Here is a 27,976-nt window from a genome sequence, read left to right as displayed (position 1 = left end):
GTATATCCTTTTGAAATAGAATTTATTAATCAAATAACTAAGATACATTATCAACAAACTCTCTCCATGACTGAACACAAAAGGTGAACACAGCTCGTAAACGTGAAATGATAATAACATATTTAGTCGTACTAAAAGATACGAGGATATGTTTTTCCTTGAATAAAAGTTACGTCTGGAGAGAAAAAAATAAAGCAACATTTAAAAGTGATATGTTGGAATAAATAATTAAAAACACATGCAAATTGTGAACGGAATGATATCTTTCTCAATTTGACTAGTTATTATATCAGCAGCATGCGCCTGAATGACCCTGAATAATCCTAGTCAGCAGACGGGATTGTATTGCACAGGGACGCTAGCAAGATGGCCTATGGCTGCCAAGAATGACCGGAGAGCCCGATCGAGACAAATGCACTGGTCAATAGTAGGACTCGTGGCAAGATTTGAACACTATTGAGTGGCCATGTGACTAGTTATGGCCCTTCAAGTAGAGTCTACGATGAGTATTTGGCGTTTTTTCAAAATATTATATATGGCACACAACAGCTTTTAACCATCTTGCATCTTGTAAAAGCAAAAGTAGAATATATGCAGATCACTCTGTTAAGTCCATTCCAGATAATGTTTTTTTTTTAAGTTTCCGTTAAAAAGGCTTCTCGACCGATCCACATCATCAGTTTAGCCTTCACCTCAATGAAGTGATCGTCTCAAAAATGGAGTCGTCTTTCCTCCAGTAACGTAATTTGAAAATTGCGCATCACAGTGGTATTTTTATACATTTTTTTAATTTGTAATAAATTAAAGAAACAAAATAAAAGATACGGTAAAACAAAAGAGTATTATTCTCTTCAGTAATGCTTGTTTAGGAATAAAATTGAAGTTAAAAATAAAATTTCTTAGAAAACAATGATATAACGTAAACTAAATAATGCTATCACAGATTATCTCAAAATGTTACCCAAACCACTACGTAAGAATTCTACGTAATATAAAAACTGTATTAGTCCCAAACCCTTCAATTATCAGAACAAGGCTGGTTCTGTTATTGATATGCAAATTCAGTGACGCAAGCAAAATATGCGTAACTTCAGGTCGTTAATTGTCCAACGAAAATTAACAGCTACGAATGATGACGTCATACTGACCGTGTGATGCGCAGTTTTCTAAAATACAGTGATAGAAAACAAAGCTGAAGCCGTCACCAATCACCAAAACCCGGCAACCACCACCAATAATGCAAACTAGATTGTTTATTGCCATTTTATATGTAAATCTCTAAAGCTATATGCTAATATATATTTATATATAAGGTAATATAGGTATCTACATCATTTATCAACAAATATAAGCATTGTATTACAACATAAATTAATTCATATCTTAATTAATGCGTAGATGAAAGCCTGAAATAAAGGAGTAAATAGTTACAAAATTACCCTTCTCTGTGCAAACTTAATACCGGAATGATTGTTAATGATCTTTCCTCAAAATCCCGTCACAACCTATTAAACATAAACGCATGGGGTCCATCAAGGGATATTTGCATAACTTCCATTTTTTTAAATTATATTTATTGTTGTATTCTATTTTTCTTTCATTTCTTTTTATGAACTGTTTCAGTGATTAATGATTATCGAAATGTTTTTTCCTAAATAAATGTAAATATTTTGGCACGCTGTCGGTGCTTAAAGTTCCCTTTATGGTACCCCAAATACACACGTGCACAACAACCACATCAGCATGCCAAACCGCTTACCAGCAACCATTGTACCAAAATACTGTTAGTGTCACAAACATTTACACACAGCTTATCCACTACATTTACCTGGATCACAAACCACGTGACTTAAAAACTACACCAGTAGCCATTCACCAGTTAAGGTATGGAATTTACCACAACACGATTAGTAAATGTGAAATTTAATTGTTCTTTATCTTTTCAAATTAAAATTTTGACAAACAATTATATTCAATTGATAAACAGTAAATATGTTTGCGTTCTTAGGAATACCGTCATTGAACATAAATTAAAAATGAAATAAGTGTATAAAATACGATCAATAATTTATTGAAAATTACATAAATTTTAGACAAACAACAGTTCAACTACTGAGAGCTGCTGCTGTAGTATTACGTCACGTACATGTTTATACAGTATTGCACAATGTATATGACAGGCATTCATGTGATAATTATAGCTATATGCTGGCATTTACATAAATGATTGGAATGTAAATCGTTCTAATGTCGCATCATTTGCATATTGTAACATGAACCATATATTATAAGTCATACAAATATGTACAAATAATTACAAATATTAATGAAAACTGGAACATATTCATCTCACATTCACAGCGCGAGATTCTACCATATATATGCAATATATATATAATTAAGTATATAAACATAAAATATATATTCTTCCTGAACAAATTATTTTTACATATGACTTCATCACTAACGAAACACAACGGGTGAATTTGATTGGTTCCTAATATTGCAACACAAATAATTTATATAAAAATAAGATCTTGTGCAAAAAACAATGAAGTTATTTATATATCAATTACTGTAAATCGAGATTCTGCACGTGAATAAATTCTATCCAGCAAATCACGTTGTCAAGTTTGGCCCAAATATTCCTGATCAAAGTTTTCAAAGTAGCACTTATTCAACTGGAGACCAGCCAGTGTACAGTCATTTACACTCTAATATCTCATTTACGTTTATTTACCGCGGCATCAATTTGAAATTACGTTGATCAGTATACATGTTCAGTATACGTAGGTAAAGGCGTATATCTTTACGTAGAGGTCATATTTAAACATAGTGACTAGATATCACATTTGATTATATTAACGTCTAGATTTCCTTTCTTTACGGCACCCGAATATATAAGGTATCCAATGAAAGATTTTTTGCACGTGTATAATATCTGTTTATATATTCTAGGTTAACAAACTATCAGATTAGTATACACTTAGAAACTACACTGAAATCAACGTATGTGCACGATAAAAAAACATGAAATATTAAACGCACAAAAATAACAACGACAATAAAATGCCTTCATATCGAGCGATAAAACAACAAATAAAAGTTAAACAAATATTACATAAAACATCATAATGTCATGGAATGATATGTACAAGTAACTCTCTGAAATGAAGCAACTGAAAATATTAGTTTCTCGATTTCAGATCTACTGGTGATCAAAGAAAAAAGCAAGGCACTTATATATGCTTACTAAAAGTTCTACAAAATATGTTAAAACTACAGTTCTACTCGCTCACAGTCTAAATACACTGCCATCCTTGTACTCAACCCTGACACAAAATGCCCGTTTACATTAACACTGGAAACACAGACCTTTATTACGAGGTATTCTTTTACTTTATGAAATTGATTTTCATTAGTCAAAGGCACAAAGTGGTTATTTTTATACTTTTTTTAGATCAGTTAAAGAGGAATTAAATCATATTGCTTATAATAACAATTAATGAATTTGCACTTTTTGTTTGTATAAGGGGACATTTCGGCTGGCTGATACATTAGGACCAAGTGTATGAGACATGGCAAGACATTGACTCGCTTGAGCTGTTTTGGCTGGTGGAATATCATACGATTCCAAATAAAATGGTATAATCATAGTCCTTTACAACACACATACACATTCATACATATATATGTACATATCCACACATACATGTTGATGTCAAATTCGAGTTCACGCTACTCTGATAATCACATACTGTCCATGGAAATGCTAAAAACATCCAAAATCCTCCAAGTCTTCAGCTGAGGTCCACATGCACTGGCTATCACACAAGAAATAGATCGATGACACAGTTCCCAATGGTGTTTTTATTTAGTTGAATTATTGCACGTTCAGCTTCACCACGCGTTACAAATGTCACCACAGCTTCCCCATTAGGTCTGCCGTCAGGTAGCGCCTGAAGTTGTATGCTCTCAGGTGTTACCTACAAGTATAATTAACTTCCGTTGAATAATCATGTTACGGGTACATAAAAACATTGTAAGAGCAAGACATAGAAAGTATAAATATTAAATATTATTCTATCATAAATTCCATTGGTTTTTTTTAAAACTATTATTTCGATGTTCATTTCCTCCCTCTCAAATAAGAAATACGCATACGAAAAAAAACAAAGTTGTCAAATCGTAAATTTGTTGACTTAATTTTCTATCGATTAACAAATAAAACACTTGATAAAAATGTTATTCTATCCCGAAATATTTATATGATAGCTGATATCATAAAAAATAAAAATAGATATATAAAACTAATATATTCCATATTCTCTTCATCAATGATACCGTGCCAATTTGAAAGAAACGCACCATAAAATACCTATATAATGAAACGGCTGACGATATGGATTCTTGAAGAAGATATGAAATTTTGTACATGTATATATGCATACACACTGATTCAATACGAATATGCAGCTACGAATAGCTTAGTGAATATATATATTTATATAGAATGAAGTGTGTGAAATGTGTCTTTGAAACATTACTTCTCATTAAAATTCAAGTTTTCAACAATCAGAATTATAATTTAAAAAAATGAAATTCTTTACTAACACTTCTTTAAATGGAACTGTTGATTTTGGATTGTTGAATATAAAATTGTGTTTTGAAAAATATTAAAAAACCTATTTCAAGTACAAATTTGTTTTTCATTCATGAAAATGATTCATAAACGTTGTAGTTCTTTTCGAGAAAACAGTAATTGTTTAGGTAAACCTTTCATATTTCAAAGACACTTGAGCAAAGCTAGAGAAGAGAAAAGAGACGTTGAGACGACGACAAGCCGGTGAGTGATTGTAGCGCTGTTTAGTAGTGAGTGAGTACCGAGTAAACAGAAACATCCACACAAGGAGCATCCACACAAAGTTAACACGGAAATGGTGTTATAGAAACTTCTCTAACTAAAAGCAGTGTAAAGTAGCTGACAAACACACAAACACATACAAAGTGGCGGTCAATACTCTCCTATGTTTGGGGCGGTCCTGTTGAAATACTAACTTACAAATTTTACTTAAAACTTTATTGTCTCTCAAACACAAAATGTGTAATCCATTTTAAAAATCAGATTTGAATTTCAAATTTTATCAAAAAATTTTATCGCATTTTTTCAAAAAATTTGGAATTTGACCAAAAGGAGAAGTATGACGTACCTCTGGAAAGCCACCGAAGAAATTCATTAAATCTTGCATGGAGGTGTTAAAAGGGATGCCTCGCAAGACGACAGGACAAGGCCCTGTTTGTGAAACTATAGTCTGTGGAGAGATAGGAGGGCTAGGGTACCAGTATATTATGGGCGGGTAATACGCCGGTCGCGGTTGCATTGTTGGCATGGTCGCTGGTGGAAAGGCTGTCTGAAAGGGTTGTGGCAAGTGAGCATATGATAGCGACGGTGTTGTTAGCGCCGACGTCGGTATCATTGTAGGGGCAGGATCTGTAAATATAATATTTCTTAATATAAAAACAAGATTGACAGCATTAACATGTCTATATCCAATCACTTACTTTTTTCCATCCCATATATTTTCCTGTGTTTTTGGAAACTTCATAGGGGGTATTCAAATTGTGTTCAGTGTTTTAGTATTCATACATTTGTAACGTGTTTCATGCGATTTTAAAAGGAAAACTAATTCATTTTATTTTAAGTTACAAAATTATAAATTATGTTTTGCGTCGTACAAGGTGTAGGGACAACTTCAAAGAGACTAAGAATTAATTGAGAAAGGTTACTTACGAATGGCTTGAGATATAAGCTGGCGCTGTAAAAGTTGGGTATGTGGCTGTGGAGCGAGGGTAGCTTGTTGCATAGCCGGAGGGAAGCCACCAATACCACTGGTAAGTACAAGGTTCATGTCCTCCCCCGAGCACTGGATCACGTCGATTATCCTCTTCTTCTGGCCAAAAATCATAGCTTTCTTATATCTATTCAGCGTTGTTAGCTGTGCAGCCTCCTCAGAGTCCATCTGAATGAAGGCTTCGCCCGAAGGTTCTCCCTGAAATGGATAGCGAGTAGTTAAGGCAATGCATACTTATTCATAGTCAGGAAAGATATAGCAATACCAATCAGAAAGACAAACTTTTCGAACCGTTTCTTTACACATACTGTTTTAATTTTCAGTACATTGATGTCATCAAGAGCAATCGAATTATTTTAGGGTAATCCTTACCTGAGCAGTATAAACCATATGCACTCCTTGGTAGACAATGAATTGCGAGAATTCTCCCAGAAAATTCAAGATATCTGTCACCTGGGCAACACTTGGGAGATTGCGTAGACGCACACAATCCCTCTTTGTGCCACTCGTGATCATATTCTGGGGAATGTAGGGCAGAGCCGTCTGTTGGGGAATTTGTGCAATCAGAGGAGGTAACTGCGTTTCAAGAGGTTCTGGGTTGCGTGGGTCCATGCTTCGGTTCAGAACCTAGATATCAAAACGGAAATGTTTTAGATTTCATATTTAGGAAATTTATTTTAACAGATGGAGCTTAGCGAAATTTATTTATGTGATATTTGGTATAATTAATGATGGACTAAAACAATGAGTTGCTGAAATACTCATTAAGTTGGACAACTTTAACAGTGCGAGTTATAGCTTAACAATCTACATCACCCAAAACACGTTCTGGATGTGTGAAAGGTAAACATATTTAACTTCACGCCCGATTAAATATCTCACTTAGAGGTACATACGTTTTACCTTATACTACACAGATGCATACACCTCGGGCATTTTCCTCTCTTAATTTTATGCGATGAATGAGGAGCGAGGCAACATAAAACTGCCAAAGAGCTGACACCGATGTAACAAATTTACGAGACCCATAACTTCTAAATTATATACAGGTACCTGTCTGAAGCGTTAACGTCACAACCATGATAAACTATGCAAATTTATACACAATGAACCTGCTGATGTACAACAAAATATATCACTAATGTTTGATTAAAGGCATTTTATATTATTATCCATGACAGTCTTCTCAACAAAACCATTATCTTGATCAACACACTGTTATGGACACTTGTTTACATTATTACCGAAACTCTTGAGATACGTATATCAATCCAACGGTAGTAATTGATATGTGTTTCCAGTGACAGGTAAAATAACTTTGTACTAAATTAATCTCTCTCAGATACATATATGTAAATTGAAAATGTAGGTAATCATTTTACGAACTTGTAAACTTCTTGACCGTTGCTTTTTAAGTGTTTCATAAAACACAAGTGATGATTTACTCTCCTAAATAATAAATGCAAATTTTATTACATGGTACATTCAGATGTAACATTATATAATATGGACTTTCCTTGATCAAAAAACATACATTCTAGCTGAATCTAACATTTCCTGAATTACTCCTGAACGGTTCCTGTTATTGATTTTGAAAATTCCATGTTCTGATATATATCGGTCCATGTATCGATATTGAAACTGTACAACGATGTGACTTGCATACCTCGAACTTATGTAAACATACACCTCTTAATTGTTAGTGTTATATGCATGCAAATAGAATACCATGACACACTCATGTTAGCTGAGGATCGTTTACCGTTAGTACAGCTTCATCCCAAGACCCGGACCCATTGTTGACCTCCTCCAAATGCTGTTTATTATTGCATATGACTTAACCCCTTCCCGGTCACACAATACCACGCTCCCGACATAACATTACGATTTCCCTACATTACAAACGCACTCAAGACCATTTGGATAACGAGATAAAAATATTGATTTCAATGTGTTTTAAGAATAATATGGATATCATATCATACTAGATTGAATCAAAACAAAAATAAAACTCATTTTGATTTTTTCCGTCAATTCAATTTACTCCGTAGATAAAGAAAATGATTTCTTTCATCATATACTGCCTCTATCGTGAACATATTTCCCTGCACATTTCCCTCCCGTTAGGTAGATATCACATGTCAGGTGAGAAGTTGTACCTGTTGTACTTCTGCTGTTGTGCTTTTAAATAGCTCTATGTAGCGAGTTCCCATGATCTCCCTGTGCTTTTTCAGGGCATTGCTAGCCTCATCTTCGGAAGCCAGGAGCACAAAGGCGTCTCCAGTAGATCGTCCATCTGGGTAGTGTACGAATAGGATTCCGTCCTCGCCGTCCAGAACTGTGCATGGATTGGGTTCTCTTGCAAAGAATTCTAGCTGTAAGCGCAAAGACATATAATAGCAACAGCGGTTCGTAATTAAACATGACTTGTACCCTCATGCAGCAAGTAAAAGCACTCCAATGTCCCGATACCGTCGTATTTTTTCTGTCGTACGTCTATAAGGAGATATCTCAAAATGAACTGCCATCTCTAATTTGTCATTCATAGAAGGAAATATTATCAAATGATTTTGCCTGATATTAAATCAGCTTAAACGAATTTTGGAATAGGCTTTAGGTTGAGATTTGTAACAACTGATTTGGTCTAGCCAAAATGGCTTTCTTCAACAATCTAGCATTAACAGTGGAATTTCACTAATCCAGACCTTTGATAATCTGGAAATCAAGGAATGTCTAGACTAAAGGAACCCGACTGTCCACGCTCACGGACATGAACACAACTCTAGAACTGTCTGACGGTATGCTACTTTGTATACCTACATAACCTTAAACATTATATATACATTTACACATTGTATGGAATAGATTGACATTTTATTATGAAATCGCATCAATTATTTTCCTCGCGTGCATATACTATTCACTTTCTTACTTTCGGAAATATAAATGTTTCTAGCTTGTGCTTAAAATAACAAGTCAATAATAATAGCTAGTAGTTATGGTATTTGATAGTTGTGAAATATCACAAATTACATTACTTTACATGATTATTATATAAACTGCATACAAATGACGTTATTAGTTACAACTGACTTGTGCTCATTATGCCAACTCATAAACCATTGTAAACATTGATATTAGGATAGATAGAGCCATTCACCTGTCGACATTGTTATGTGGAGGTGATGGACGTGACCACATGACTAAAGAAAGTGAGTCCTATTGTGCTCTACTACTGTGATCTTAACCATACAACAAAGCTTTTTCTCTCTATCAGTTGACACTATCAGTTCATTTTGAGATACTCTTGAGAGGGTAAGATACATGAAATGAAAGATAATTATGAGAGTGACCTATTTGCCCACAATATTACAATAAGTATATGATCACCTTCCCCACGCCTAGGTGGGGAATTCCATTATATTATACTGAGCCAGCAACCCGTCGCCCCGCACCTCTGTAAAATGTACCACTGGACCAGTCACTAACACCAAATCTCAGACTCCACAGTTTGGCACCAACCATATGACCCGTCCAAACCCTACCCTTGCCACACTCAGAAACCATGTACCTAACCATGACCTGCTGGATTGCTCACTTACCTTCATTTCACATTAATGCATAGCTTAGGAACTATGCCTTCAAACTGAAAAAACGTAGCAAGTTGTTTTGTTTAGGTTAATATTTCGTTGTATAACACACTAAAACTACCAACCCCAGATACCAGAAAAACAGAAATCACTCTTTGTAGCAAAATGGATATCATCTCAATTCTAAACATCAGTCGGCGAAGAAACAATTAATTTGTTTTATTAAATAAGATTGTAATATTTACTCACATAGAATCAGTGTACAAGTGATTCTGTCCGACTGAGGTTTATAAGTGAACGAGATGGATATTTAACTTGTATTTTATCATTTAAAGGTTGTTCATTTTTACTTTTAAGGAAGAATTGAATAAATTGTAATAATTGGTCATGCATAAACTTCAGTATTAGTTCCCGTTACCGCTGTACCGGTGACCTACCACTTGTTGTGACGTCGATGTGAATGGAAGTCCACGCATGCGTATGATAACTTGTCCGCCACGTGACAGGAAAGCCTGAGCCTCAGTGTTGCTTCCTTAACGAGAAAAAAATCAAGATTTTATTAAAAAAGTTTATAAATCTATAATCAAAATTGTAATATTTGGGGAATAGGCAGGGAAAAAATCTAAACGTTTTCCTTTTTATTGTTCTTTACACCGCAACTCAATCTTTAACCAAAGCTGAATTTCCTTTCGGGTTTATACGTTCACAACATTTTCTAGTAAATTACGGATTCAGTTATAAACAATGATGTCCAGTACAAGTGAAGTTACCTCCGGCTACGTCGACGAAATCCTTGCCAGACGCCTTGTACACCTCGATATACCGTTGTCCGATGTGGTGTTTGTGTCTTTTCAGGGCTAAGTCTCGGTGTTCTCCGTCCTGAAATCTGACTAGGGCTTCTCCATTCCTCCGGCCCTGGGGGCTGAGACAAAGGGCAACGCCTCCCCTAAAACACAGCGATGCAAGGTGTTGAAGCTATATTGTATACAGTCACCCAGTTATATTTGGTTTTGATTTCTGCATGCAAGGAAACGTTTCCCACAATTGAATTTTCACCTTCCGTAACAAGGGCGAATGTATCATGACAGTGAATATTGGCTTGGCAAAAAATTATCTGTATACACTACAATAAGGTGATTGAATTACGTCGCATATGCATCTCTAAATGCATGAATAAATTAGCGATGAATGGAAACGATTATATTTGTATAACTATAATGCCAAAGTTTGACTTACTGGCTGTAGTACAATAGTTGTGTATATAGATGACTTACTGGCTGTAGTACAATAGCTGTGTATAAAAATGACTTACTGGTTGTAGTACAATAGTTGTGTATATAGATGACTTACTGGCTGTAGTACAATAGCTGTGTATATAGATGACTTACTGGCTGTAGTACAATAGCTGTGTATATAGATGACTTACTGGCTGTAGTACAATAGCTGTGTATATAGATGACTTACTGGCTGGAGTACAATAGCTGTGACTTACTTGGCTATATTGAGTCCTTTGAAGAACCTTGCAATATCTTGGTCCGATGATTGCCACGGCAACCCACGTGCTCGTACAACTGTGTTGTCGTCTACGATATCGCTCTTAGAACTGAAAATTACACAAAAATTACACAAAAATTGTGAACATTTAAATAGGTTATACTTATACACTTTCCATTGTCACTATCCTAATTGACATACATCATAAAATTAAAGTTGACATATGTTTAATTAAGTCGGAAGTTCCACAGGAACCGTCGTCGACATTTTAACTAGTGTATAATTTATTACTCCCTGCTTCGGCAATTACCACTACACACTTTCATTTCTGTCAACCTCACAAGGATGCAAAACATCTTATTCAACATTTTAACGAGTGAAAATTTCTTTAAAGTGAAGGTATGAATACATTCTTAAATACCTCCACATTAGTGAATCTTGATATAATTCATTTACATATTATCATCGTGGCTAAATGTAGTTGGTAATTTATGTCAGCCATTTGTAGGCGGAAATTTCTCTCACTCCACCACAGCGGTAGACCAGTAAACATAATATGGGTGGTAGTAACATCTGTTAAGAACATGATGTCGCCAGATTTTGTTATGAGTCATGAGCATCCCTTGTCACAAAGCGGATAAAGCGGTATACACTGTATTGATCGGCAGGCTATAACATGTATTAAATGCATTGTATCAATAAACCTTGCGCTCAACAAAAGGCGGGTCTCTTTCGTGAAGGGCTTCATCGCACGCCTCCGACCAATATTGCTGTCCTTTCACTCCAGCTTGTATTTACAATAGTTATTCATCATTTCCTTTACCAATCATGTAACAGGCTAACACTCTACAAATGGCACCCGTTGCCATGGTAGTGTTTCTTGTTATGATAAAAAGTATTAATTAATTTATTAAAAGTAGGGACTTACCAGATTCCCGGTTCCAGTCTTTCATTAATCACGTCCGGTTCGACAAATGTATGACCTGCAAATTGTTTTGTATTCATATTGAGTGATTTCATGTAATCAATATTTACTGTTGTTTTCAATTACAATAATAAGCATTTTTTGAAATATTACCTTACTAAATCCAATATGGAATGGGTTTTTTATAATAAGATAGGCAACTTGATGGTAAATAACAAAAACAAACATATATGCGTAAGACAATTAAAAATCTAAAGTATTATATCAGAAAGCTTATCTCCTCAATAGTGATTGCTTTATGAAGAAGAAATTGTTATGCACAAGGGTCCTCATATTTATAAGGATCATCTAGATGGATCAAAACCATGGTCAATTGTAACGTAACGACAATGTGTAAAGGTTACTTATTTATGAAAAACTGAGTAACAAATTATAGATTTTTAGCATTATTTAACCTTTTTAATGAGAGTATCCGTATAATATATAAAATAAACCAGTGCGTAACACATACAATAAAACAAAACCTAGCTAGATCGTTAAGGGATTTCAACAAGAAACAACATGTAGCAGGTTTATGTTCCGGATCGCCACAGGGTTCAGAGATAAGTATAACACCTTCCGTTATCGTCAAACTAGGTATACTATTCTCTTGTTTTAGACAACAGTGCAGTGATGTGTGACAGCATATCTGTCGACACTTCAAATACAAAATTCAACAATATCACAATAACCGTTATATAGGACCATCATATCTATCTGTTAGATCGATATAGGACATCAAATCAGCAATAAATACAGCTGAGATTTACGTAGAATTTCGTATCTCTGCTACCACCTGAGTAACGTCATTGTTTAAAGTATATAGTCTATATAGACTGATGACAATACAGGAATTCTGTCACCAACAGACATCGTCTCGCGACAAAGGACGACCTGACCATACGACGGGATCAGCGTCTTATAGATCTGGGTAGGATTTCATTTGGTTCTATGGCTCGATGATAGGTATCGGTGATGGCTAATGATTTCATAGCAGTCTTTAAATGTTTCTCATGATGTGTGATCCGTATCTTGTGTTCAATAATGTGTAAAACGAACATGTCTAGGTACACTACTTGTTACAACTCAGCAGTAGATTTCAGGATAGATATGTAATTTTGGTTACTGTCACGGGAGTGATATTTCATCTGTTTAAATGATTGTGTCGCTTTAAATAACCACAACAAGTTTATTGGGTTTACACATGTTTTGTTAGGAGAGTAAAATAGAATCTTAACATGTCTGAATGAGTAAAAATCATGTTCGTATAACAATATTTGCGTCTGGTAAAACATATAAAATATTAACTGAAACACACAGTAAATGCGAATAAAGGTATGCACAACACAAATTTGTATACCAGCTATGTGTGCCGTAGGCAAAATCAATCGAGTCATTTACTTGAACTTGATCAAACTTTTCTAACCGCTGTACCGTGTAGTAAGTAAACCCTAATATGTCAGAAACCCAAGAAGCATGAACTAAACAGAAAAACACTGCCCCGGATAATCCTCGCGCGAAATGAAAAGAACGGATCGTCATGTTGTTGTGACAGGTGGTTTTACTTGTATAATTCAATTCCGTGCCAGGATCATTCAGGTATACTAAACATACCGGTAATACTCCTAATCTGATGTATCTACTTGGAAAACGAGCACTGCTCAAGGGCTTGCACAAATACAAAACACAATACTCAATCTAAATATTTTTCTTTCATTTACATTTAATCTTAAATTAAGTTTCATTTTCCACATAATCGCACACTACTTATTTCATTTGTTGGCCTTCGTTCGTCAAGAAACCGAATACGAGTAGGATGAAAAAACAAACTCTTCCTGTGCTGCCCCGGTTGTGATAATAAGTAGTACATTGTTGTATGGGTACTTACCATCATTGATGAGTCGCTGCACAATGCCGGCCATCTCTTGTACCTGTCGGACACCATATTCTACAGAATGATCTTCCTGTAATCCTAAATCTGAGGTACGTGGTCAAGGATAGTAACGGTTGTCATAGTGATAATTACGGAGGCACATGTTATCGTATTGGTAAATCAAACCATACACACCGATGGATAGAAATGACTTCATGACAAATCGTCATCATTCCGGACGAAGATTTGTGAACTAACGTTAAATTGCGTCTTTCTGTTCGATGTAATGGTTCCATGTCTTAGTATCGGGGTAGACGCATATCTTATTGTAGAAACCCATGTCTCATACACAAGCATGGCACCAATAACCAGATTAATGATACAGATATTACGTCAGCAAGAACACAAATCAACAATGTATGTGAGAAAAGCACCAATTACGTCAAAAATATAAAGAACTACTGCTGCTTGGGAAATGATGTCTTAATTCTCCTTGCCATCACTGCAAGTTTCTAGTATTACATTACATAATAAACACACTGGCGAATGCAGAGACTGAACTGAGGAATGGGGCTGGGGTTGGGGTTTAGGTGGATAAAAAGTCAAAATTGTCTGTCTTAACCACTGCAAATAGCTTGGTTTAATGTAGATAGCAACAATAAAGAGAGAAACGCTGCTTGTCAAAAGATGCATAATGCACAAGGCAAGATGACATAGATAAACCGCAGCAGTTCAACGATCGCGATTCCCGAACTTTTGAAAAGCATAATGGCACTGACCCTGATGGCCATAGATATGTAATATGCTAATAACATTAGGCATTAACCATATTTGGAACTTCAGTAGTGCCAATCTGGCTGTTTAACAAGGCTACATAAACGCTGTATCATTTCCTCTGACCCAGTTAGTCTCGATTTTCAAACGTATTTCGTTGATACGATCTGTGAGATGTACATAAACTGAAAATCTCGGAGAGCGAAAACTTTTTTTCATCGCCATCAACTATCTTGTTCTATCAGAAATGACATAATCGGTATCTTTAGGGTGGGCCTCCTAACTCGTTTGGTAGTCGTGCATGCAAATATAACACTCACACTAACTCATAAAAACAGATCACGTTGCCTATTAACTACAGGATGTCTCTTTTAACTATATTAGATGGTTCAAATGTTTAAGCTAAATTATCTTAAAGCAAATATTTAAATGCAAATTTATTTTTACCGGTTGATTTTTTGGAAGGGTAATTGGTATATGAAGAGTCGTTATTATATGCAAATGTTTCCTTGTGATTTGCGTTTCCAAATAAATGCTCAAAATCTCATCAAGCGATGATGTATTTATACAGCATGAATTCAAGCTAACAAATAATTGAGCACATTTTCTTATTTATAGTATCCCATAAATAATAAGGGCGTTCACAAACGTGTCTTAGTTAGCTTGCATTAATTCACAATTGAACAAATCACCAAAAAAGTCCTGTATTTCATTATCAGACAGTCATTAATTAACCCTTTGATTTGACAAATTCGTCATAGAAAAAATTCTCATATTTATAATACTGTTCGAAAAAAGAGGTATGCTGAATCAGAACGAGTTGTAATGAGTGATTGCTACATCCAAAGTTATACCACTGGTCGAGAGAGCAGGTATGTTAATTCCAGTGTATGTCATTTTCCCTTGTGATTTCATCTACGCCGAAGACACATTGCACAGAACCAATCTTTGTAATGTATCATATGTACTAACTCAAACTCAAAGTAAAGGAAAACCCATCTGAGCATTAGCACAAAGTGGTAAAATGGACGAAAACAAGAAAAAGTTGCAATATCTTTCGGCTTTCCGTTTCTAACACGGAATTTATAACGTTCCTGGTGGTTTCAGGACATATTTCACTATCTCACATTGTGACATTACATTATTATGTATTACCCTACAGCCCGAACTTTGAAATTTCAGATCTTCAGATAAAGATATAAGTGTGACTTTGTTTTTATTTTCAAATTGCATAACATTGTTCATATTTCAATTTCGAAAAAGAAATACGAAAGACAGCAAGTCTGTAGGACAAATATACAGAAGAAAATAATGTTTCCTGGACTCAAAGGTGGACACATAGGAAGACTGCTAGATTGCCAGACCACATGTCATAGCCCTCCAGCCAGGTGTGATGGTTAATTACCCCAATATACGTAGGACCAAGAGTTTTGTCTCGGAGGCACACGATAACGGGAAAAGCTCTATCTCCACTATCATAAGGTCATTAGTTATCACGACCGATCTAAAGAATAATGAAACCAATAGCACGTTAGTATTCCTTACAACACACGTGTAAAATCACCGACATGTCCCGGTTAGCCAGGTCGAGGCTTGTTTCGAGCACATTTTCTGCATTATGTCAATGTCACAATATCTTATCACAGTCGTGGGTAGCATTAGTGGTCAACAGGCCGTAATGGTCTCCTGGTCAGTGGCCGAAGTAGGCGACAATCGCATTGTGAGTCAGACAATATAAACACATTTGGGTTGGCCTGTAAAGTCACTGGTGTGATCATTGTGAGCTAGAGGGATAGGGACGTACTGACTGAATATGAATTTTCTGATGGTCAATTGATGATAGGCCTAGGCTGTATCAGGTTCTATGATAGCGTACAGTGATCGAGTATGAAGAAGAACTTGGTAGGATCTGCATCAAAATGCAACAACTGACGACATCATATAACAAAACGGGGTTTCTACTTTAGTGACGCCGCGTTTGCGTCTTCCTTTCTTTTTCTTCTGAGTAACAATGTAATGTATTCTTATTCGTAATATCTATTTATAAAACTTATACATACATATATCAGAAAATGCACAACTTGTTATTGAATAACATAAAAGTTTGCATATATGTAGTATAAACGAAGTATTCTTTTAGACATAAGCAATCAAAACATATCTTATACATTATGTAGTATACATAATTTTAGCTAGCTTATCCTTATAATCTGAACACAAATGCTGCGACTCAAAAACGATTATATTAATATTACAGCATTGTAAATTCATTAAGTCTGACAAATTTGCATAGCAGACAGCGAATATATGTATTACGGGGCGTAACACCACACAGGTCCTACAACAACAACGAGGAGGCATGGGTCGCTACACAGACCGGCTCACATCTGCAGATCATACCTTTCTTGGTCGCGTTTTTTTCGTACTCTACATGAAAGGATTTCCCTCCGCAATTAATGTCATAAAGTGAATTCTTATTTCTGTCCAATGTTAACAGATCATCTTGGCTGCTGTATTAAACTTTCTATAAGATATATACAATTACATTATTCTTAAAACCCCGATGGTATTCTTTACGAGCAATAAACGTTGTATCAGTGGATGGTATGCTAATCTGTTTGTGCGAGGCCGATATCTGAAGCATTAATGTCGACGTGGTGTACCTTTAACCAAGTTTGATGTCTAACCAACACTGTTGCTTTATTATCGTCCAAACATTGTTATATAACACCGTCCAATTATTCCAGAACACCCTCTCCCCTACCGACATCTTTCTCGGCTTCTTTCCTCACTTCTCTCTATTCTTTTACCGTGGTATATGTTTTAAGCATCACGAGAACTCGTTCTTATTGAATCACATCCACTGTAGATGCCTTCGATATTGTTATATTCACTTTCCTCTCTCTTTACATTTTGACAATCTGATCGGTTTGTTTGTAGGTATGACAGCCATAGCTGGCTGCTATACGGTATTTTCCTAGAGGTCATACTTTGTCTACAGTTCGTTTGAAGCTGTCCTTTCTGTGTATTTTACACATTGGTACAAAGACGACTGAGTTTGTTGACATACCGCCTACAGTTTATCATGGCTTGATGCCTGGAGGATAAACCAAGTGATGTCCACATATCTATCCCCACAGGTATTTACATCACGGTGAGGTTTCTGGCTTATATTGACAGGTGAAAGAAACAAACTTGATCTCCAGTCCATATATCTATCAACCAGCGCTACTACCTGTCCGTAAAATCAATCACACTATTATCGATCTTTATCGATATATGTCTCGCAGGCTCTTACGATATCCCCGTAAAAATACGTGACATAGGCCCTTATCTGATTATAAATCCACAAGGCAAACATAAGTAAGAGAATGCTTCCATCTCGGTTATGAACTCCGACCTTCGGCACATTCACATCCGTAAGATTTAAATAAGCATTTTGCTTTGCCTTCACTAAAAGCACTTGAATATAAAATCAGGTGAAATGTTAATTAAATACAATTTCAAACTGTAATGGGGGTGATTGATTACGCCACGGATCATTGTATAAACATAGCATCAACACGTTCTGGTTGAGGGAAATTGTTTACCAGTGACATTTTCTCGGTATTTGTCATGGATTGTGAGTCGTAGTAGATCATAGGATCTGGTAGAAGTCATTCTCGCTGAACTTCGGGGCTTGGTGAGAAGTAGGTCGTTACAAATTAGTCGAACAGCGGTCGACTTTTGTCTACCCGTCCTATCGTCAGCTACCCGTCCACATGGTACGAGGTGTTGGTGGGGAAGCTATAACAGTGTTCCGTGTGAATGAACACATTAGGTAGAGGGGCAACATTCGATCGTATCTGTTTCGCTAAAAGTGAAAATATTTACGAACGTCCTTTCCACCGAATGGGAGTCATTACGAGGGCCTGGGTTGTGTGTGACAGACTAGAGATCACAGCTACAGACTAAAATAGCTATAAGTCAAATTTCACCAATTACCGGTAAAGAAAAAATAGCATTATGTCGTGTAAATACAGCATCAATGAACCTCGGACCAGGTCCTAGCACCAGACTTACACCTAAATATACATCCATCGGGACGTTGGTTTGTGCATGACATCATAACTGTTTCCTTAGGAATCCGTCAACTAATTTCACATTGCGTCAAAGATTATTTGTGTCTTAATTTGGTTAAAATGTATAAAACAACACATCTCTTAATGGTTCCTTATAATTGTCGCCCAGGCTAATGGATTAACTTCAAAAGAATTTGATACTTTAAAACATAAAAATCCTAGCCGTGGTTTAATGAATATCTCATTTAACTTTTGCACTAAATTAGCTCTTGGAGATTTGAATTATGATGTTTGGTAAAAGTAGGACATGGAATTTCAATATGTATAAATTGTGTTCTACGTGTTTTTCGTATGATCTGTACTCGGAAGTTTTTTCGTCAAATCGTTTGTATTTAGTTATTAGACGATGTAACACGCCGGATAGCTTTGGTAACTTTACGTTCATTGTTATTCGGGAAGATTTTTTTCCAATGAGTATGGAGGATAGGTGTAGCTAGGAAATCTAGAGCATGATTTATGTTGGAATATGAACCGGGCGTTTAATCGACAGAAAATAAAGAGAAAGGGGACAAGCACAAAGTGTATCTTCAAATTAACAGGACAGCAGCAAGCTAGCCGTATAAAGTATAACTGTTTGTAGATAGGTAAAACTTTCATGCACCATTACACATTCCAATGGAATTCAGATTTTATGCGTGAACGTGTTAATTGAAAATGGATATATACTTGTATTTACAATTGTACATTATAACTCATTCAAGGAGCCCGTCATTTCTAGCCCCAGGCCGGGAAATGCGCCACGGCAAAAGTCCCCAAATTTTCCCATGTCCCATCCATCACTGTCCATGGAAAACATCGCCCCAGGCTCTTCACTAACACATCTAGCTGGTGCGTCGGTGATATATACTACTGGTTCGGGCGGCGACAACATACCGTACAGGTTATCAAGCGGACTGAATGTGTAATGCCCAATTGGCTCAGCATGACGAAAATCACACACTATGTTTTGATATTTTCTTAACGCATTTGGAATTTATGATTAAAGCATATTTGTGCCTGTAACAATGTGAGGAATAAATTCGAAGTGTTTTTATGTTGTAAAATAACACAATAAAGTTAGTTATACATTTGTTTCTAGTTTGTCACAAATACTTTTTCAAGATAAGTAAACTTTAAGTTAAGCTTGATATACTTGTAACACTTGACTATGCAGTGCACACCAGACACACACGTCAGAAGTCGTGTTCGCCGTCACCCGCGGATAACAACACTACAAACTAGGGGGGAAATCATCACAACAACCTTTTAACCAGTTCACGGTCAAGGAAGCAAAAGGGAAAAGTGTCATTCTGTTATAATGTTCACAGTCATCAGACACTTGAGCACGTGAATTTCATCGTAATTTCCAGTCTGTCGTTAGAAATCTTTTGGGCGATAGAAGCCAAAATCCTAAAGGATCTAGCAGGTAACAAATAAATCTGCCTCACGATCTCGCCCAGTAGTACAAAAACAAGACAATAGCTAAGTGAATATAAAACCGTGATTCACTGTGCATTACTTCGTTATGCTCGTGAAACAGCCTTACGTAGACTTTATTACAACTTAATATAAAAAAATGCTTTAAGTAATGTTGTTTCTTTAATTTAAAAGGGCACTTTATAAATTAGTAATTATGATGCTAGATGGCTACTCTCTGGGTTGGGGAGGAGGGAGGCTCACAAAGACAATTATACTATTTATTAGTGATCAAGATGGTCAATAAATAGCATAATCTTCGGAGTATTATACCAGACTCACTGCTAGGGTCACCTGTAGTGAAGATGTGGGAGGGGGATTCGCTTCAACCAAACTACGTAAGTTCAGACATCTAGGTAAGACGATCAAGCTATTAGTCACCAATGTCACCACACATAGACAAAAACAATGTCAACTTTTAATATAACGACGACAGGGCAGACAGTTAGTTCACATTAAAACCTCGCCACTTCTTAATCATTTTGGGGAATTGCGTTTTCTCAACGGTAAACAGAGCTTGTTACATAATAGCAGTTTTTTTAAATAACATATGTTTACTAACATGTAAATAATTCGAGTATGACCCGTGGTAGCTTATTTAGGATTTAGCCTTTATTCAAATAATTAATTACGTTGCATGCATACAACTTGATTTTTCTCCGATACTTTTATGAAATCTCGGACAAGGCATTTGTATAAACAACCCTTGTGAAATATAAAGTAAAAATTGCGTTAAGATATAAATGTGGTATGTGTTTGATCCAGAAGACGATTTAAAAGCTGAGCCTATCTAAGCCCGGTAACACTTCTGTGCTGATGGAATTAGCTACATAGTAAGGCATGGAACATATGTCGGGTATAACAGGTTTCCAATAACAATACACTCGAGTACAAGTACAGGAGGACAGATCCGCAATGGAGACGGGAGGGGGAGACAGTCGGAATAGACAGAGAGCCGAGAAACGTCACGAAATAGAGCTTTACGTGCATAGAAATGACCAGAGGACCCTGGTACCTAGGTACATGACCCACGCACACATCGGGATACATCTACCCGACCGATAAACACGGGGCTTAAGCTTGACACCCGAAGAATGTCACTGGCTATGTAAACCCACTCTCTCAGCTACGTCTGAATGTTATGAAAACCAATGTGTATGTGGGCTATTTAAAATTTTAACCTTGTAAATTAAAAATGTCTGTACACAATTTGTGAAACACTGTTCAATAAGGGATATAGCGGGGCTGATGTGTCTCTTTGTACCGTGCCGTCCGCGTTTTGTTATTCGGCTCCATTTACCGACGTCCCAGGCGATTATGTCAGGAACATCAAGTCATATAAGTTCATTAGAAAGTCTCAATTTATAAGCTACAGTTTAAACATGCCAGGCGGGTCGTCGACAAGCCTTCTGGCACTCTGTGAAGGAACCATTTTTCATTTAGGTTGTCTCTTTAGAAAGTTAATCCCCGCTGATCAAACACCATGTTAAACATATTCTCCGGTAAAACTCTAAAATACACTCGCTTTCAATTAGATACGTTTAATCCTGTTTCTATTTCTTTGTGTCTAGTTTGTTATTATTCTCAATTTTTTATTACTCATTTATAATGAGAAAAACACACATGTATAATAGACTTACGTTGTAAATGGTGCTTGTTTGACATTCATTTACGAGCTGAAATTGTCATGTGTGTTGTATATTGTAATCAAAGGTGGCCGTCTCTTATGTGGAATATTTCGGTTCCAAATTAGCTGTTCGGTGTTTTATTACATCTAATGTTTTACTGACTATCTCTATTGTTAGTCTTACATCTTTAGGGAAATGTATGTGACGCGTTGGAGACATTGTTTTCTATAAATGCTGACAGGGGGACAACAGATTTTGTATATTATTATTTCATTGGTAAAAAAGACCCAATGTATAAACTGTTACTAATTAAGTGAAGTGCACTTTTATCTGCACCGATGAATGATCGTTTTCTAAGGATGGTAACAACATACATAAAAAGGGGCCTGAAATTTACACCTGTACTTAAGGTATCAGCTACCCTTAACATCATACAATACACAATTCAAGGTCATTTGTTGAGAAGCCTTTCTGATCAATGAGCTCACGCGCTGAGTAGGGGATACAGTACACACCGCAACAATGACATTTAACTACATATTTCCAAATCGTCTATATAAGTAACAACTTGACATAATAAATTTGACACAGAGAAAATTTCTTCGTGACTTTTTAGATGATTAGGTCTTACAGTTCAGTTTAACATGCTGTGACGTCAGAATTGTGACAGTAGCAGACGACAGCGATCTGATTTTAAAAATGTAGTTTGTCTAAGGCAGGAAATAAGAAAAGAAAAGCTTGGTATCTGTGACGTATGAACACATCCGAAGTCGTTTGTGTCCCACACACTAAACTTGTTTAAGAAGAAAACATTTCAAAGTAACACCCGGTATTATCACATGTCAATGTTATCTGGGTTTCGATCGTGTGTCTTCTACAATTGCACCGGTGGGTTTGAGGTAGGTTTCTCGCTGACAAAAGGTTTTCATTACTGCATTCTGAATGAAGGCATTCCGAGTAAGTGTATTCCGAATTGTGTAACATTGCGATCCTCTGATTGGTCTATTATAATTGAGTATGAAGGCCCTTTTGTCGAGGTTTGCCAAATGACGTTACCCTCAAAACTCCTATTTTAAGCCAAATCTACTTGGTGCATTTATGAATATTAAATAGGGGTCTAGAATATGTGATAATAAGGTATGATTAATGCTAATTACCAGACCAGTCCTAGCGTGGCTCGTTACGTCATAGCGTCAATAATGGATGCTGGTGAAACATCACCAAAGGTGTAACATCGCCAAGGTCATTTAGAGGACAACAGATGGTCATTATTGACAGGTGGCTGACCACTGAGGGTCAGTATATAAATACGTAGTAATAAACTTATTATATATACAGTACTTACCGATTGAGGTATTCCGAAAGTGCAACGGGCACAGATATCACTTCTAAAACTTTTCTTTGTGTAAAAAGGATACAATCTATCATTGATTTAATGTTGTGTATATTGTCCGTTTTGTAAAACTTCCTGAACTGTTTCCTAAGATCAAAGAATTTGTTAAAGTAACTTGGTATGGTAACGTTCTTATTACTGGCCTCGGGATGAAGACACTGACGTAAATGTGACTGTCCATCAGTTAATAGACAAAAAGATTTGCCGCCATTCTCCGGATGTACTCCTTTTGCCGAGAGAAATCTTTCGAACTAGAAAACAAACAAAAAATAAAATAAAAAATTAACAAATAATCAATCAGGGCATAGAGATAGTAGATATGGCAAACATAAGAGAGGGTATATATAGATAAAAGCGTCACCCCACCCCACTTCGACCTAGACTATCAATGTCCCTCTCCCCCAGGGGTAGCCCACATCCCCTGCCCTTGACGACAGGACAGACACGACAGTACAGAATCACACGATACTACACACTTAAACGTTTTACTATAACACAGCAAGGTCGCAACACACTAGCTGTAATTGAGATATCTTCACATAATGTACACTTTTAAATGTCGCCAGAAGCCGTCAACCATGCCAGTCCCTAACCGCGTTTATAAGTGTAAATTGACGGTATGTGACTCCGAGTAATTATTTCTGTTCAATAAACACTGAACGCATGGACATTTGTCATTCTTTAACTTTTCGGTCTATTTAGTTGAAAATCATTTGTGACTTCTGAAGTCTGTGGAAAGGGTGGAAATCGAGGGGAAGAGACGAGGCCGACTGGAAACAGGATTATATATTTAAATAAGGATAAATGCTGGTGTTTTGATTTTGTTTTCAGACTTATTGATGGTCAATTTGGAATGCGTATATCTAAATAATCACCAGATTGCACGGTTCTCAGCGAATGTAGAGGTGTGAGAAATGACACCGGTTACTATAGTCAGGTGTTCCGATAAGTTACTGTCCCACAGATAATACTTTACCACCACCCTCTCCTCTACTTCAAAGCATTCAAGTTGCAAGAAATTGTATTGGAGGCTGTCTTTCACGGCTAGTGCTGTTGGATAGCCGTGGGATCTAGCCAGTAGCCACTGGACGGGGGATAGAAGCAGGGTACTGATTAATGTGGGACTATTACATCATACGTCATGTCTACACGACGACTCTTATCTTATCCATTTTATTTAAAATCCACGGCAATGTCTCAATATTTTTCGTATATTCGTGGTCTATCGTAAACAGAGCAGAGAGCACCTGTTCGTGTGCCTGGCGAGATTAGATAATATGACCGTATGTGTGGAGTCATTATAGGGGATAATCCCCTGTAGAAGCCATGACTGGAGGTTTTAAGTAGGGGGTGGGGTGTGTGTGTCGAGATAGGGATTCTCCTCGGACGACAGGACAGACACCAAGCATTACAGAAGGCTGCTGACCAATGGCTGTGTTACGTCGGAGAAGTACCACATAAACTAGCCCGACCCTCAAAGCACATGTAAAACATCTTACAGTTAGCAGTATCGGTAGAGATTCCTTACAAGATTTGAGTTTTTTGCATCTATATATTAACAAGAACGATTAATATTTTCTTTAAACCTGCCATATTTAGTGATTATTAACATTGAAACTCTTGGTTGAGAGTTTGAAGTTACCTGTAGGAAAATCAATATAGCTGAGGCAACAGGTTGTAAAGTGGCAGTATGATCTGTTTTATATATTAACATTACACCCCACATGTCTCCCTTATACTGGGGACACGTGGACAGTCGCAGCAACAGCTGTTTTACAGGCCCACGCCTGGTCAACTTTACGACCAAGACATGAAATATTTAAATGTCCTGTTCAATAATTGCACTTTTATTTTCATAGTAATTTATTTTTTCAATTGATATGTGTTCCTCTGTCGAAGTATGGTATATATATATAGAATACATAAAGTCATCGCAGGTTAAATACCATTGAAATGACAGATAAAAAGTACTACAAGCTAACAAGGCTAACAGGGCTTTACCTAAATTATCACAAATCGATTCCTGTATAGCATTGCCCTGTTTTACAGTATATTTCATTCCGAGTAATACGTATATCTATGGTACATAGTCATATGAATCATGAAATGTCACATCAGGACAAGAATACAAAAAAGTGGGCGTTTCCATCTTAAACATAAGTTATTATAAACCTCCGGTAAAAAGCATTACAACATATCCACACTAAAATATAAGTTACGGTATAATTCCGGTAAAATTAACACGCATAACACAGTGACTTAATACAGGTAGTTCTCTCCGCGTCACACAATAATATTTATCTTCACAGACCAGTGATCAAATGTCTATTGTGTACAAGTAAATACCAGTACACAGGGGGAGTGTCGCGAGCCACTGGACAGTGGGGGTGGAAGTTTTGTCAGACACGTTGACCATGAATTATCGGACACGAGCTACTGGACATTTGGTCAGTAGTGTGTAGCTATACGCGAACACGAGTTTTTCCACATCCTGTGTTCCCCTTATACAAACCCCTTAAACAAAGCGTAGTCGACTGAAAGTCCTACAAAATCCTCTCATATACTGTGTAAACTAACTACAATTGTGAGTAAATGTTTAATTTAACACGAGAAATGACTGACTGAAATTTCGATCTTGGAATATTTTCAGAAAAAAAAGATAATATCAGAAACTTTACTCAAGGGTTCGGCTGGCTAAGCTTTCAAAATTAAGACCTGTCATCCATTTTATGGAGCGCACAGTTTTACGGATTACAATTGGAGGGAAAGCTTTAGTGATGGTCTAGGCGAACAGGTTCGGGAGAGGGGGCGGGGTGTTACAATATGTCGATTTCACACAAGTCTTACCTCATCGAGAACGTGTTCAAGGGGTTGAGAATTCTTTATGGCATCCTCATCTAATCCTGTCTCCAGCTTACAGTCTTCAGTAAGGATAGTTTCTGATAGTTCTGTTGGCTGAGGCCGAACATACTGGTGTTGGACGGCGACTACCTGTAAATAACACAGGTGACTAGTTTTACAGGTGTGACATATTAATATAAAAGTTTGCGAATTTGATGGAAAGTGTTAACGATACTATGTTTTTGTTATGAGTATATAATCAATTAAAAGGGCCACTGCTATCAACGTTCTGCTCAAAATGCCTCACAGAGGCGTTAATTACTTAATTATTTCATGGAAGTTTAAAAACTTTTTAAGCAGTCGGATAATATGTGATAAAAATGCAAATGAAAACATATGCTTGATTGCGAACAGTTGAAGTTACACCCCTTCAGGTGTAAACACACAGGTGTAAATCTGTAAATGTCAACACACTACCTAATGTATGTGTATGGCGAAAGAAACAACGTGGCAGGGCTGAGTATAAACTTAACATATGTGCACATTTAAAACAAGAATACAAGTAGCTAAAGTGGCCGATATGAACTGTATTGAGGAGAAATATGTGTTATCAACAACACGATACTACTGTCACCGTGGAAAACCGGATGGGGTATTTATAAATAGGTACACACTACTTCAGATGTTCGCTCAAGTTTTATCAAAGATTATTCACAGGTAACTTACCTTGCAATTGGTCACATCGAAAAGTAGAGATACAAATACGACTATCTGTTGTTCGTCCACTCCTAAATCTTCTCCGTTCTTTCCTGCCGTAGCACAGAAACATATAAGAAGGTGTGAGGCAGCCATGCTGGTTAAGTGTCACACTAAGGCACACATCCACACCGGTGTACGATCCTCACCTGTATAAGCAATACTAATGCAAACGAAATGTTTTGTCACTCGACCCAACCAGCTGTGACGATAGCGCGCTCTTTTTATCCCTGAGCAATCTTATTGGCCAGACAGAGGTTTGCCCTAACGTGGCAGTAAGGGACTCCCTGCGCACGCACAGTTCCGAAAAGAGATAACACTAAAATAGGTACAGTTTCCTGAATAAGCTGTTACGGTGTTAAATTGTTCACAATAGTCGTGCTAATCAATGAAGAAGATCATTTAAATACAAAACGTCCAGGTAGGGTTTACCTAAAGACAAACCAAAAACTGGGGTTTAAAATTTCTTCTGTGGGAGCGCGGCGAGAAGAAGTGTCAACACACCTGAAACACATAAAGAACCACTGTGTGTGTCTATTATTTCCAGTGCAAATTTTTGATCCGATAAATAATCCTTAAATCAGACAAGACAACAGTAGCGAGTTAGTCCAGGTATGTGTAGTAAGTACTACAGTAGGTATGTTGACACAGAGAACAACAGACCACAGAATACCCAGAGCCGCACGAGTGTTCCAGTAGTCAGTAACAGGTTATGAGCTTTACATTCCATATCCCTTACTTATATACGGCCTGTAATCGGTTAAATGGATAGCTTTATCCCCCGGGATATTCACACCTGATAATCCAGAGAGAAAAAAATATGCTCCCCGTGGGTGCCGGGCTGTTACGGCGGCGTATATAGTTTGCCAATCTGGTGGTACCGCCTTCCAGCGACAGTCCCTTCGAGCGTGAGTCCCGGGGCCTGCTATGACACTTGACACATTTGTATACATACTCATATCGCCAGAATGTGCATAATTTGTATGTGTAGCGAGCCCTACACTCCCAATTACAGACCATTTCAGGCGATAATAGTTCAAATTATACCCATTATTCAAATTATCTCATTTTGGCGAGTAATTGTGTACCGCGATGTAGAAAGACCAGTTGTGCATGTGTGTGTAGTCCCGCATGTATCCGTACCAATAGCATTGTAAGCCTTTATAACCGATCGTAACATACAAGGTTTTACAGCCAATAAACGGATATCACAATTAATCGCCAGATTTAATAAT

At 36.7% G+C, this 27,976-nt stretch overlaps 1 protein-coding gene across 2 annotated transcripts; it reads right to left on the bottom strand.

Annotated features, from left to right (window-relative positions):
- LOC110461649 (epithelial splicing regulatory protein 1-like) lies at positions 1 to 27,652 on the bottom strand. 2 transcript variants are annotated; one of them, XM_021515207.1, is made up of 13 exons: positions 26,712 to 27,652; positions 25,992 to 26,135; positions 23,170 to 23,395; positions 13,789 to 13,878; positions 11,865 to 11,919; positions 10,935 to 11,045; positions 10,213 to 10,388; positions 9,880 to 9,974; positions 8,012 to 8,227; positions 6,225 to 6,479; positions 5,792 to 6,050; positions 5,211 to 5,491; positions 1 to 3,986 (listed from the first exon to the last, which is right to left on the bottom strand). In XM_021515207.1, the coding sequence occupies exons 1-13, from the start codon at positions 26,835 to 26,837 to the stop codon at positions 3,828 to 3,830; spliced, it is 2,193 nt and encodes a 730-aa protein (XP_021370882.1). In that variant the 5' UTR covers positions 26,838 to 27,652; the 3' UTR covers positions 1 to 3,827. The 2 variants fall into 2 exon arrangements, with proteins under 2 accessions (XP_021370882.1, XP_021370883.1); XM_021515208.1 differs by having other exon boundaries at positions 3,903 to 3,986; positions 5,341 to 5,491; positions 26,712 to 27,651.
- Positions 27,653 to 27,976: the final 324 nt, after the last annotated feature.

Source organism: Mizuhopecten yessoensis, unplaced genomic scaffold (genome assembly GCF_002113885.1).
Source record: "Mizuhopecten yessoensis strain PY_sf001 unplaced genomic scaffold, ASM211388v2 scaffold10647, whole genome shotgun sequence".
NCBI classification, from domain to species: Eukaryota; Metazoa; Mollusca; class Bivalvia; order Pectinida; family Pectinidae; genus Mizuhopecten; species Mizuhopecten yessoensis.
This window is presented reverse-complemented; position numbering and strand designations above follow the sequence as displayed.